Source organism: Cyphellophora europaea (genome assembly GCF_000365145.1).
Source record: "Cyphellophora europaea CBS 101466 unplaced genomic scaffold supercont1.6, whole genome shotgun sequence".
In the NCBI taxonomy this organism is placed as follows: Eukaryota; Fungi; Ascomycota; class Eurotiomycetes; order Chaetothyriales; family Cyphellophoraceae; genus Cyphellophora; species Cyphellophora europaea.
In genome coordinates, this window is record NW_008481812.1 from 1,628,842 (window position 1) to 1,641,817 (window position 12,976).

The following is a 12,976-nucleotide window of genomic DNA, read 5'->3' on the forward strand; positions in this document are numbered from 1 at the left end:
GCGCTGAAGAAGCCTTTGACATAGCCATGATTGCAGCCGGCGCGGGTGAATACGAACGAACTCTCTATTGCCTGGCGCCTGGCATATCGGGTGGTGATGTCACGTTCTCGAGCGGAAGCACTTTCGGAGAGGAGGTGTTTTGTAGATGTAAGCAGAGTAGAGCCGAAAGGGAATACCCTTACCCAGAAACGACACATGGGGAGTTGTGGCGGTACTACCTTCGTATATGAACTCCCTGGAAGGATATACCACTGGCTAGTTGCATTTTCGGTGACTCAGCTAGGTCCGGACGGTTCGACTAGTCTCATCATGGTGTCTCGCGGCGCTCTGTGTGTGTGTACTGCTCTACCGCACTGACCAAATTCGCAGAATCGGGTCATATGCAGCCAGCCTGACTTACTAACTGACTGACTGTCCATATGCCTTCCGGGAGTGCGCCGTCAATCTGTGGAACCAGATATCCGGTAAGATTCTTGGATTTGCATGCAGACTGGCTGAGAATGCTTTGAAAAAAAGAATTAAACCTGCCTGAACATCCGCTCATGAAATGGTGAGATCGCCCACTCTGTGCACGGTTTCATGCTCCCCACAAACGCCAAACCAGATCATTAAACGTTCCGTGGCAGTCATGGCCAGAATCAACGCCATACCCAGCCACGCTTCGTCAAGGGAAGTATGCCGCTCGCTTGCAACACATCACCCAGGCTCTCCACCGCCTGACCACCCCTCCGCCTCACCCTCTTCCCAAGACCACGTGAAAGCGCTGTTCCTGCAGAGCATACCCTGCCTCATCGCAACCACGAGTGCGACCGCATGCACGAGGCAGAGCAGGCCGCTCTTCCAGATCTCCGGCGGCCTCCCTAGCGTGAACTCCAGCACGGCCAGCACGATCAGTGGGTAGACGACCGCTGTGTTGGGGCCGACGATGGTGGAGTTGACGCACGGCTGTAGCACACTGACCAGTTTAGCCAGGAGGATGGTGGCACGGACCAGTGGGGACGTTATGGGGATCTGTAGCGCTTCCTTTGCGCGGGCGATCAAGGTCGGTGGAGGTATGGGCGATGCGGGCGGGAGGAGGAGTCGTGCTTTCCTCTCGGGCGAGGGGCTGGGTAATGGTGGCGGGAGGTGGTCGTTGACGGGGGATGCAGGCCCCGCTGAAGCTACAGCGGCATGCCGTTGTCTGGGGCGGAGGACGATGGAAGAGTCCAAGGAACTTCTGCTGCCATCGCCAAGTCCCTCATCAGAGCTGTAAGGGCTGCGACCGCGGCTTGTGTCGCCTTCGTCCTCCTGATCGTCAACCGCGACCTCTTCTGTCAGTTGTGATGAGGGATTGGCACGCTCTCGTGATCTGGTCCGGCGCGCGAACAGGGTGCGCTTCGGTCGACTGAGCATGAGTGTCGGAAGAGCGCCTCGATCTTTCGCGTCATCGACCCCACGGTTGGGAGAGTTGCCCTCTTGTGGCGTGTCGAGCTTTTGGATCCGCGTCCCAGGAGTTAGTTCTTCGACTGGGCCTTGACCTCCGCTGCCCCTCCTGCGGCCCAGCTCTGGCATTAAGTCGCTGAGCTTTCCCGTGCTCATGCCACGGTTGATTTCTTCCGCCGTCGGTCGATGATCTGGATCAATGCTGAGGAGTCGTTTGAGAAACGGATAGAGCTCTCCAGGAAGATCTGGACGTAACTTCTTCCTATCGTCGAACCCAGACCATCCAACAATCTCCGCTCGCAGCTTGTCAACATCCTCGCGCTCCTCATAGATCACATCCGCCGAGATGTAAGGCAGAGTTGCAAAGCAAAGAAAGTGCAGGATCATGCCCAGACTGAATATATCAGACTTGAAGGTGAAGTTCCCAAAAGGCCCATCCGGCGCAACGCGTTGCAGAACCTCGGGAGCACAGTAGCTGATTGTGCCGGTCGCCCCTGTGGACTTGCGTGCAGTGCTTTCGTATTGCACTTCGCCAAAGTCAGAAACCAGGACCCGAGTTTCATCAGCGACGGTGTGTAGCAAGCAGTTGGAGGGCTTCAGATCGCGATGAATAAACCCGTTATGATGCAAGAAGCGTAAGCCAGCTGTGATGTCGCGAAAAAAGGAATAAATCTCGTCGAAATGCAGTCTCTTGGGCTCGTTTTCTGCGCTTCGAAGCATCTCCGTCTCGCCTTTTGACCGACGGCGGATCCGCTCTTTGAGCTGCTGGGTCGATGTTTTGGCTTGAGCCGGCCCACATATGTAATTGTGCAGGTCACCACCATTACAATATTGCTGCAGGATGAACGCGCAAGGCACGCTCGGGCTGAAGGCGCTGGCCTGAAAGTCCTCGAGCCATACATGACGGTACGAGACGAGATTCTGATGCGAGAGCTGGGTCAAGAGTTGAACCTCGATGAGCACCTTCTCCAGCCATGCATGGTCATCTCCTATCGGCACACGCTTGCACGCGAAATGACCCAATGGTACGCCGTCCAGGCGATGCTGCACGAGAAGCACAACGCCTCTGCCACCCCGGCCGAGTTCGCGGTCGACTCTGAAGAACTTCTCAAAGTAATGGGGCGCAAAAGCGGTCTCGGAGATGCCATTGGTGGTACTGGGAGGAGCAGGAGAGCTCCCGACGAATTCAGCATTGGGTGGCGTACGAGGTTGACTGGACAGTGGTGAGCCGAAGCGTGTGCGGCTGGACACGGAGCCGACTGGCTGAGCGAGTCTTCGTCTTGGAGACGGAGGAGCGGAGGGTTGTTCGGAGCCCGGTAAGCTCCGAGCTAGCATCTGGAAATAGTCATTGGTGATGAAGGTCTGCTCGTCGGATGCGGCAGCATCCCCGTTCGCAGCTTCAGCCGAGGGGGTCTGCCAAGGTCTTCCACAATGCGGACAGTCGCCGTGTTGATTACGGGGTGCAATATCATGATGCCGACTCCGTCGAAGGGGAACTAATGTTTGCGTGGTTGGGTCAAGATAGACGATGGAATCGGCGTTTCGTCTGCGGAAGAACACGTCAAGATGGAGTAGATATCAAAATCAGCGGAACGGAGACTTACAAAACGACATCGCGGTTGTTGTCGTAGGGGATGATTGAGAGGCCATCTAGATCTCTTTCATCCTGATCCGCCATCGCCAGATTAAAGTCCTTCAGCCGCTTCGAAGCCAATGCTCGAGGGCGACTGCAATGTCCTGGTAGCTTCGGGTGTCATGAGACTCATAACTGGAGCGCGCGGCAAGGCACCGGCAACATAGGTGTGAGAAGCAGGCGCGACGATACGTGAACCTCGCAACGAAATGCAACACCTTGTAACGAGCGCCAGGGAGTGACCGTACGCGAAGTCCGCCTCCAAAGTAGTTTACACTTGGGATTGAACGAGGGAGAGACCCAGCATGAGGTTCAGCTGTCAAGGACAAACGCGGAGGTGGAGGTGTATGGCGGCGCCAAGCCTTGTGGCCATCACTCCACAATGTATTTAAGTACTGCTGGCCCAAGTCACGGTGCTGAACGCACATCTTCTACCAAGATAAAGACACAGGTATATGGATACAAAATCTAGACGATCTGGGTCCTACTCAGACTGCTGGTTCATGTGTGACGGCAGATTCCAGTCGGCATAGTCGGCGTGCACAAATGCTCGATCCACCGTCGGCACACTCTCCAGCACATACTGCAACGATTCGCCGAGGTCGTGGCTGTCTCTCAGATTCTATTTCACGTCAGTAGAGGCTCGCTAGAATTCCTCAAAGGGGCAGACTTACCATGTTCTCATCAAGCACAATATCCACCTCGACATTCAGCTTGTCGCCCGTATGATACGCCTGCAGTCCTTGAATGTACCGAATGGTCTTTGCGAACCGCATGGTCAAGTACAGAAGCACGTTTCTCTGGTCCGCCGTGGCTGCTGCTCCGCACAGGTTCCTCACGTGCTCCGAGCTCGTCTTGCTCCAGTTGAAGATGACGTACACGGACAATAGCAAACCACCTAGTGCGTCCATCCACCATATCTGTGCGTAGAATCCAATCAAGGGGAAGATGATCGAGAAGGTGTTGAAAACCACATCGGTGAGTGCATCTTGCGCAAGTGCCTGCACGCTCGAGTTCTTGACCAGCCGACACCAGAAGTAGCAGAATCCTTTGATCACCACCGTACTGAACATGATGACGATTGACGGTATGCTGAGCTCCACGATGCTTCGATCGCCGCTGAACAGTCGGTTCACGCACTCCAATCCGACTTGCACAAACGACGTTATCATGATGATCGAAAACACCAAGACGCCCACAGGTTCCAGCCTGCGCCGTCCGATCGGGTATGCGTACTGATCCTGATGGCTGATGAGCTTCGTCGTTATCCACACAATTGCCGTTGACAGGAAATCAAGCGCGGCATCCACCAAGCTGGCCAACACAGACAACGAGCTCGTCAGCACAATGACGGCAATCTTTGCAGCGAGCAAGACCGCGTTTGCCACCAAGTTGATGTACAGCGCAAGTGTGACCACGGGATCACCGCTCTCCACACTTTCATCCTCGATCAGGAGCTCAACATCAATGTTCTCTCCCAGCAACTTGTCTGTCTCTGACGCTTCCTCGAATACCCTCTCGAGCTCCTCGTTCTTGAGCAACGGGCTAGTCTCGCTTGGATCCGGTAGCTTGTACAGGTTCTTCGGGGTTCGTTTGACCTTGGGCTTCAGTGCATCAGTCGGACTTCCGGCGGATGGCCCACTCGCAGTGGTGGGAGTACCGTTCGCGCTCGGTGTCGTGGCAGACGACGGCTCTTGAACCTCGGCGATAGGTTCCATGCCGTGTGACCACTCCTGACCCTTCAGCATCGGTCTGAGTTGATACTCCTGAATAAGGTCGTGCGGGAGACTCGAGTCCAACAACCGATCAATGTAGATGTAGTGGCTGATCAGGTAGTTGCATCGTTCGTAGTACTGACGCACCGCCTTCTTCATACCTTTCAGCTGTGCCTCGCTCTTGAAATATTGCCGCCACTGGTATCGCGGGTTGCTGTTCCCGATCAAGCGCATGCTTCGCATCTGAGGCGTGTTCAGAATCTCCGGGCCCAAGCTGAACCGACGGGGATCTGTGTCGTGCGTAGCCCGTCGCAGTAATGGCGAACCGACGCTGTTGGGGGGCTCGTCATCCTCGCCCCGCTCGACATCTTCGTCGGCGGACGAAGTAGAGTGGAAGGAGGTACGGCGCTTCGCGGATGGGCGCTGCTGCTCACTATGCCAGCCAAGCGCGAGGAGGGATGTGGATGACCGGGTCTGGAAAAGCGACGGCAACCGCTGTCCGCGTGTGGAAAGAGTGGTTTGCTCCTCGTTGAGCGGTATGAAGCCAGAAAGGCCGCCGAGACGGTAATGGGCTCGAGGGGAGGACTGCTCGTTGGCGTTGGAGTCGGCCATCGCGTAAATCTGGGGTACAGGACCAACTACTCAACGCAAGTGATCTTTGTTATTTGACTGCCTGCAGCAATTCAATTTTCACAAGTAGCAATGGAGATTGCGAAGAGAAGACACAGGCTGTAACAGAGACCTCACTGGCCTCGAAGCTCGCTATCGAGCTCGAAGAGGCGCAGCAGAGGCGACAAGAGTTTGTCGAAATCACGGCAACGAGAAAGATTCATGCTACAAGTAGCTAGTGGGGGCATCGTCCGTCGATCATCCGCGCCTCAAATCCACCTTCGAGACCAGCAGTTTCAGCTTTTTCCTTTTACTGCCCCACGCCCAACAAGCCTGGTGTACTCCGTACAACTCCCAACGCCTTCTACACTCCACTGAGAGTTGCAGTCTATTTTTTTTGGAGGACTGAGATTGTCATTAACTCTGGCTAAGCCAGACCTTTCTATCTCCATCATCAGTCCAGAGTGTGGCTGTGAGCCCATCATCGACATGAAAATCTGTGGTTCCAAATGTTTCCCGTATCCTGTATATCCATAGCCAGGACCCGTCGTGACGCCAGACATGTTCTATGCCTAAATATAACAAATTCATGATCGCTAATTTCGTTATGCAAAGCAATGCATCGACCAATGTCGCTCTTATGCAAACAAGATACAAAACCCGCTGAATAGCGCTGATGCAAATGTGGCCAAAACCATCGTTGAAACGCGTAGAACACCGTTCTCTTTGGCGCTATTGTTATTGGACGAGGCCGCACTCGATTCGCTAGCCGATGCGGCCGCTCCCTGGCCAGTCTTGGTACCTGGATTCAGGGCCTCGGGACGAGATGTCGAGAGATCTCCGCAGGCTTCAGCGTTGTAGGCTCTCCGGCCAACCGCACCACCGAAGTTAACCACGACCGCCTCTGTGTCGCGGACGGCAACACTGAGCGAGCCATCATTCTCAATCGTCATGGTGTGTTCTGTGTCATCAACGGTCTGCGGCGTGCCGTCACCGCTCTCCTCGTAGCTGATACCGTTCCAGGTGGTTCCGTTCTTGGCATCGGCACCATCGTTGGTGAGGAAAGCTAGATGGACTTCTTGGCCACCCAAAGAACTGTCGAAAGACAGGTCGAAGGTCATGCTGCCCTTGTTGGCCTCGGAGACGTTGGCTGGTCTCGAGTTGATCAGAACTACCGATGCAAGCTCATCGTTCTGGTAGACATCGTAGATGGCCAAGCGACCCTGGTAATCCCCGGGCTGGTCCAACACGCCTCCACCTACACGCGCCTGACAGGTAGGACCAATGATCTGGTCAAATGCGGCGAAGGAGTAGTAGTTGGGCCGGACATGGGGTGCGTTGCCGTAGAACTCGATAGGCTGCCAAGCACTGGCATTGCTGTTGTCAGTCATGTGCATGCCAACCATGGTGATGTTGAGTGCGGCAGTGTAGAGGAAGAAATTCAAGTTCCAGAGCGCGGCGCCAAAGACATCGGTGATGTCGGCCAATCCAATGGGCCCAACGATACCCATTTCACGAAGAGCGTAGGCAAACGGAGTCTCGTCAGCCTGTTGGATCTCCTCTTCCCACGCAAGGAATTGGTTTCGTGTAGTAGACAAGTCCATGAAACGGTCCTGGGTCAGAGTGTAGGTCGACACGCCGATGTAGTGGTAATAGTCGTGTTGGTTCCACTGTGCAATCAAGGGTGTGTCGGTGCCATTAGCATTTCGGTCAATGTCGAACGAGACCAAATTGTCGATTTGGAAGGAAGTGCCAATAGTGGACGCAGTCGCTCCAGGCTCAAAGAAGTTGGTACCAAGTTGACGTGGCTTGAGGACCTGATCGTAGACAGCTTGGGCACGGTCGAGCCACTGCTGCGTGTATACATCTCCGCCCCAAGAGCCGGTGCGGAAGCCATTCTGGAGGTACAAGTCGGGCTCGTTGCCAATTTCGAATGAGACCACGTTGAGATTTTCCAGTCTGTCGAGGGCTTGTGTAGCCATGGTGACGATCTGGTCGATGTAATCTTCCTCCTCGTACGCCAGATTGAGGCCGAATGTGAGTGGAGTTCCTTCAGGGAAACGGTCCAATGCCTCGAAATATCTGGGGCCAATGATCATATGGTCGCTTGGGAACGCACCCTGGCCAACGGCATTTGGGTTATTCCGCCAGGCCCAATCGTTCATGTTCTCATCCCACTTGAAATAATCTTGTGTATTTCCGCCGAGGCGGATGTGAGGCGGAACGCCAGTATAGTCGACCAAGTTTTGCAACAAGTTCTTGGTGAGCTCATTTTCCTGCTCTTCACCGGTGAAGGAGAAGAGATTCGAGGGCTCGAGTCCGAGTCCAGCAAACGAAGGACTGATTATGCGTGAAACGCCTGCAGCGGGTCGCTGGGCGGCATTATGTTGAACGGACTGCGCGAGAGCGACCGACGACAACGAAAGAGCCAGCAAGGAAAGGCAGGGCGCCGCCATATCAACGTCGTGGGGGAACTATGTATAGCCCGACAACGAACGAGCGAGGGGGGGAATAAGAGAGATTAGCGATAGTTTCTAAAGAGCGAGGAAGGAAAGACGATAGCTTCGGCGACGGTGGAAGGCGCTATCTAAAAAGGTGCGCGGCGACTCGGCGCGTCGATGCGATGATGCATGTTCCATCCGTGGAACTGGGAAAACTGCATCGACAACATCACCGCCCACATGCACAAAACCAAGCCCGTGCAGGTGGAGAGTGGGGAGCTCAAGTCAGCTTGGGGGCTACTACGGTTGGTGCAAAGACGCCCCAGCTAAGCCCAAATCTCCTTAGCTAGCCCGCCCGAGATTAAAATCCGTAACTCTGCGGACACTGCACACGCGGCCGTCGATAGTGCTGAACGCGTGCCGCATCAGCCAAGTCACTTGTCTCTTGTTGATGGGAACCCGCGGCGAGGCAACGAAGCTGCAGATCAAGTATCGGAGTCTTGTGGGCTCCAGTTTTCGCTCATCAAGGCGTTTGATAACCAAAAAACAAGCTTGTGGTACTCCGTATCTAGGGGAGAGATCGTTGATGAGGCTGGTAGATCTGTTCTTGCACCCAGTTTTTTTCTTTTTGCGACGAAGACGTCATCGAGTGCCTAAACAAGCCAAATCCCAGTTGGCCTGCCCGCCCGGAATTTCGACCCGAACCATAATTCTGTAAGGAGTTTTGCTGGCCCGTGCTCGCCCCAAGACTGGAGAAACATTCGACGTCGAAACAGCCTCGGCGGCGATCGAGTCTCACTTGCTTGAGAGCTGCTCTGACTGGCTTCCCGATGGGGCTTGAGAAGCCATCCAGCACCAACAGGGCCGCCATGTATGCCAAGCTATACCTACACAGGACGCTGGCATCGACAACGAGCTCCATGGCTCTCTGAGCACCGAGAGCCAACAGAATTAGAAGGCAGGCTGCCCGGGCTCTCAGCAGAGACTTCTGGGTGTCATCTGCTATCAGTTCGGCGAGCCTGCCCGTCAATTTTGTGGTTTCCCCGTGCTGTCTAGATTATATATGGTGGCATCTTTCTTCACCTGATTCAAAATCATTCATTGCCATTGCTTCGTGATTCTATCACACCATTCATACAATCTGAAAGCCGTGCCCTTCTCTTTCTCGACTTCTGCCTTGATGTCTGGCCTCATGGGTGCGGTACTCCTGCCCCATGGCACAACCCAGCCCCCTTGATTCTCCCTTGGGCTAAGAACTTTGGACAAGCCCGCATAAATCTCGGTGTAGGCACCCATCCTTGCCGGGTAAACAAGGAACCTGGCCACACGCAGGACCGGGTCGCTTGGCTCCAGGTGTCGTGCGAGCTCCGTCTTAAGGTTTCCTGGATTGTAGGTCTGTGCCTTGTTAATGCATGGCCATCAAGCCCGTTGCACATCTGACTCACCAAGTGCATGACACCGCCCTTGTCGCCAACACGTTTGCCGAATTCTACACCCAAGAGGTAGTTGGCGGCTTTAGTGACATGGTACGCTTTGTCTGGATCACCCTCCCCAGCAAGCTCGGCCTCATCTGCGGTCCATTCCACCCCTCCCTCAAACGGACACAGAATAGTTCCCAAGCTTCCAGCCCAGGTAGCTCTCACGGACCCGGGCTCTTCATTTGCCGCGGTCCGCTCTAGGATGGGCGACAATAGCTTGGTGAGGAGAAAGGGACCATATATGTTCGTCTGAAACTGAATGTTCATTCCCTGAGCACCTCTTGATTCGGTCGGTGCTCGCATGACCCCCGCATTGTTGTTGAGCCAGTGCAATTTGGACTCGCGTCGCTCGAATTCTTTCACTGCCGGCTTGATGGTAGCAAGATCCGAGAGGTCGACCTTCAGAAAGTAGAGCTTGCCGCCAGATGCAGGGAACTGGTCGGCGATTGAGTTTATGGCCTTTGTTGCTTTGTCTTCTGAGCGGCCTGCGATATACACCGTGGCGTTGTGCTGATATAGTATAGAGGCGACTTCCAAGCCAACGCCCGTGTACCCTCCAGTGACGATACATACACGCCCGCTTTGGTCCCAAAGGTTGTGCTCGGTCAGTGGTGGCTCGGCGATGAAGAACGATTGCCAGAAGAACTCGCGGATCTTGTATAAAGCCATGGCGGATTTGTAGAAGCCAAACCAAATGCGACAGTCGGGCTGGACGATGTAGAACGATCGTGAATCTGAGCCTCGGCCAGCCTACTAATATCCTGAAAGGAAGACCAATTCTCAACCGACTCGACAAGTATTTCACTTCGAAGCACGTGGAGAGGTGCAGGCAGAGACAGCTAAACAGGTCTCAATAGCTTCTATTATGCACCTAGAGGACCTCTTTCGCTAAACTGAAGTGTGCTGTCACAGGGCAAGAGGATGTCCCGAGTGTGGAGTATCGACAGGAGTTCCGCGAATCAGAATACTGAAAGTCCGAGCTTTGGAACGAGACTCGTAATTCGATTCGGTTGCTCCTACTGCATGTCATCAATAGAGCTTGCCTGTTGTAGCCGTATGAATATGCGAACCTCGCGTCACAAAAGTGCCCTTCATAATATCACATTAAGCTGGTAAGCTACAATTGTCGTCTTGACGCCGCTCTTACCGTCCATCAACGGCTATCGCGGCTGCCCCAGGGGTCGGCATAGTTCGATGGACCGGCAGGCTTCTCGGATTCATATTCAGGTTTCGGGGTGTGATCTGCTATGCTCGACAAGAGCTTTGCGAGTGTCTGCACCAGCGTTGCGAGTTTCTGTACCAGCGTTGCGAGCCTACACAGGGTGGGTTAGCGCACAATCGTCACGAACCAGGTTATCCTTCACGAAAAGGGGCGGGAATCGCAGTCCTCCAACACCCCTTACTGTGTAACCATCTAAACACATTCTTATGCCCAGCGGGCCACCACCTGAATGATTCCGTGCTCGAGTTCTGCGTTCAACAACTCACCAAACTTCTTCAGACATTACCGAGAGCGTCGACCGCTTACACAGGCCTCGCATCCAGCCGGTCTCATGACCACAACAAGTCCTTTGATCAGCCTGACAAATTGTGCTAGTAGTCAGGAATCTCTCTTTAGGGCCGACAAGCGATCAAAGAGAGAGACGGAGAAGTGTTTGCGGTCGATGCCGCTGTCACTTCCATCTTGTTCGCACCGCAGCCTGACAGGGCGGAGACAGAAACACAGCTGGGGGAAGTGGATCTTCGCATTTGCAACCTCGAAGTCGGGAACACTGTAGTCATCCACGCGTTATCGACGAGTCCGTTCTCAGGGGACCATTCCCCGGATTCTAGGCTCCCCCATTACGATAGTAGATCGGGTTGCTACCGAAGTAGCAGGCCCCCCCTTGTGCCTTTGCTGGGGTCGCTTCTTGACTGGCAGCGATGACAATTTTCGCAATATCCCTGCCCCCTGACCCATCATCTCAACTTGGAAGTCAACAAACTACCCCTTAGATACATGCGTGACTTCCCCTCAAAAAGAAAGCTCCCTCAGCCGCCCGGCGGCACCACAAGCCTATACAGGGCGGCGCACAGTATGGAGATATCCGTACTGCATGCAGCTCGTAAACTCTCCTGGGAATCACAGACCTGGTCGGTTTGCAATAATAATCATCAATCCGCCTATAGGTCAAAACTCAAAAAGCGGCTGGCTCAAGCGTATCCGTATATAGGCTTCTCCCCCTTGCCTGTAGCCCGACTTCCCCCACAACAGTCCAAATAGTCTAGCCCCAAGCGTGCCGCACGTTATCATTGCTACTCCGTATTGAACAACGGCACACCTTGCCCTCCGGGGCCAACCAGCCCGCCCCGTTACCTCTCCCCTTCCTGGCTCACGGCAGAAAGGTGAAAAGCAAAAGAGCACACCAAGAAAGCTTCTGCACTATACGCTACGCCTGGGGCTGCAGCTCCGCGTTGTCCACTGATCAACCCGCATGCATGCCTGAGCCGTGTACCGAACTTTGGGCGCAAGTTGCAGTGCTGACAGGGTTTTGGACCAATCCAGTGACAGACATCAATTCTTTGGCCTTTCGTATTTCTCGGAGCACGCTGCAGCACTGGACCACTGGTACCCGTACGGAGTAGTCGGGGGGGGGGGGGGGGGGGGGGAAGGAGGGGGGATGCGGGCTCGTCGACCATTCCACAGCCGGCACGGTAAAGCTCGGATTGAACTTTCCGCGGCCTTCAAGGGAAATAGGTAGACTCTGTCGATTATTGATTATTGATTATTGATCATTGAGTTATTGAGTATTGAATCGCTTCACCAGCCTATGGGAAACCCGCTTATGGGTATGCCAGCAGCGTGTTTCGAGGCCTGCAAAAGTGCACTGTACACCATTAGTACGGAGGTACATACAGCGCAGTCAGAAAGCTCCAGTTCCAGCTCTGGGATGACAGCCCTTGACAGGTCCTGACAGGCCCTGACAGCGCACCACACACACACATACCCATATGCCATCCCTTTCCCATTACTCCCTCCTAAACACCCCCCCTCTCCCCCTCATCCGGGTAACGCCTTCTTGCCCGACCCCAATACAGAAACGTCACAAAAAATCAACAGGGCGTTTCGCCGTGATTTCCAAGACTTGTACTGAGTTGAGCGCCCGCCCCTGGGCACTTCGCGCGGTCGCAAGCGAGTAGCTACAGTACCTCCCAAAGGTGCTATTCACCACGACGGAAGGACTAGGCGCCCAGCTGGGCGCTTGCGTACTGTTACGAGGACTTCTGGCACGTGGGACTTTTTGGGGGCTGAAAGACAAGACATGAAATAAGGCCTGGGGGCGGGTGGGTTATCTGAGCGATCGAGATCGCGATAACAATAGCCATATAAGGATGCTTCCATACGGCGCAGCGTGTGGGTGAGTGGGTGGTATGGCACGGCACGGCATGGCATGGCATGGTATGGTATGAAGCAAGGGGTCGTATGAGCGACACACGCAATGTCAAGGGCATGGGAAACAGGAAAACTCGGAAAGCTGATCTGCATCTGGAGGAAATCATCAATGGCATTTGTCTCATTAATGGTTGGTCTGAAATATTGTATGTACGAAAAATGTTATTATACAGAAACTCCGATGTGCTTTCACGCATTGCGTGAGCACAGATCGTCGAGGTAGAGCCCAGCTTTCCTCCGATAGA

The 12,976-nt window shown here is 54.3% G+C and overlaps 4 protein-coding genes across 4 annotated transcripts; all 4 read right to left on the reverse strand.

Annotated features, from left to right (window-relative positions):
* Positions 1-696: 696 nt before the first annotated feature.
* HMPREF1541_06834 (uncharacterized protein) lies at positions 697-3,100 on the reverse strand (the record flags this gene model as incomplete). The annotated part of the gene is made up of 2 exons (XM_008721162.1): positions 697-2,968; positions 3,027-3,100. The coding sequence occupies 2 exons, from the start codon at positions 3,098-3,100 to the stop codon at positions 697-699; spliced, it is 2,346 nt and encodes a 781-aa protein (XP_008719384.1).
* A 439-nt stretch (positions 3,101-3,539) lies between these two features.
* Positions 3,540-5,382, reverse strand: HMPREF1541_06835 (uncharacterized protein; the record flags this gene model as incomplete). Its single annotated transcript, XM_008721163.1, has 2 exons — positions 3,540-3,677; positions 3,730-5,382. The coding sequence occupies 2 exons, from the start codon at positions 5,380-5,382 to the stop codon at positions 3,540-3,542; spliced, it is 1,791 nt and encodes a 596-aa protein (XP_008719385.1).
* A 635-nt stretch (positions 5,383-6,017) lies between these two features.
* On the reverse strand, positions 6,018-7,835 carry HMPREF1541_06836 (uncharacterized protein; the record flags this gene model as incomplete). Its single annotated transcript, XM_008721164.1, has 1 exon — positions 6,018-7,835. One exon carries the CDS (start codon positions 7,833-7,835, stop codon positions 6,018-6,020), a length of 1,818 nt encoding a protein of 605 aa, XP_008719386.1.
* Positions 7,836-8,918: 1,083 nt separating this feature from the next.
* HMPREF1541_06837 (uncharacterized protein) lies at positions 8,919-9,967 on the reverse strand (the record flags this gene model as incomplete). The annotated part of the gene is made up of 2 exons (XM_008721165.1): positions 8,919-9,215; positions 9,266-9,967. 2 exons carry the CDS (start codon positions 9,965-9,967, stop codon positions 8,919-8,921), a joined length of 999 nt encoding a protein of 332 aa, XP_008719387.1.
* Positions 9,968-12,976: the final 3,009 nt, after the last annotated feature.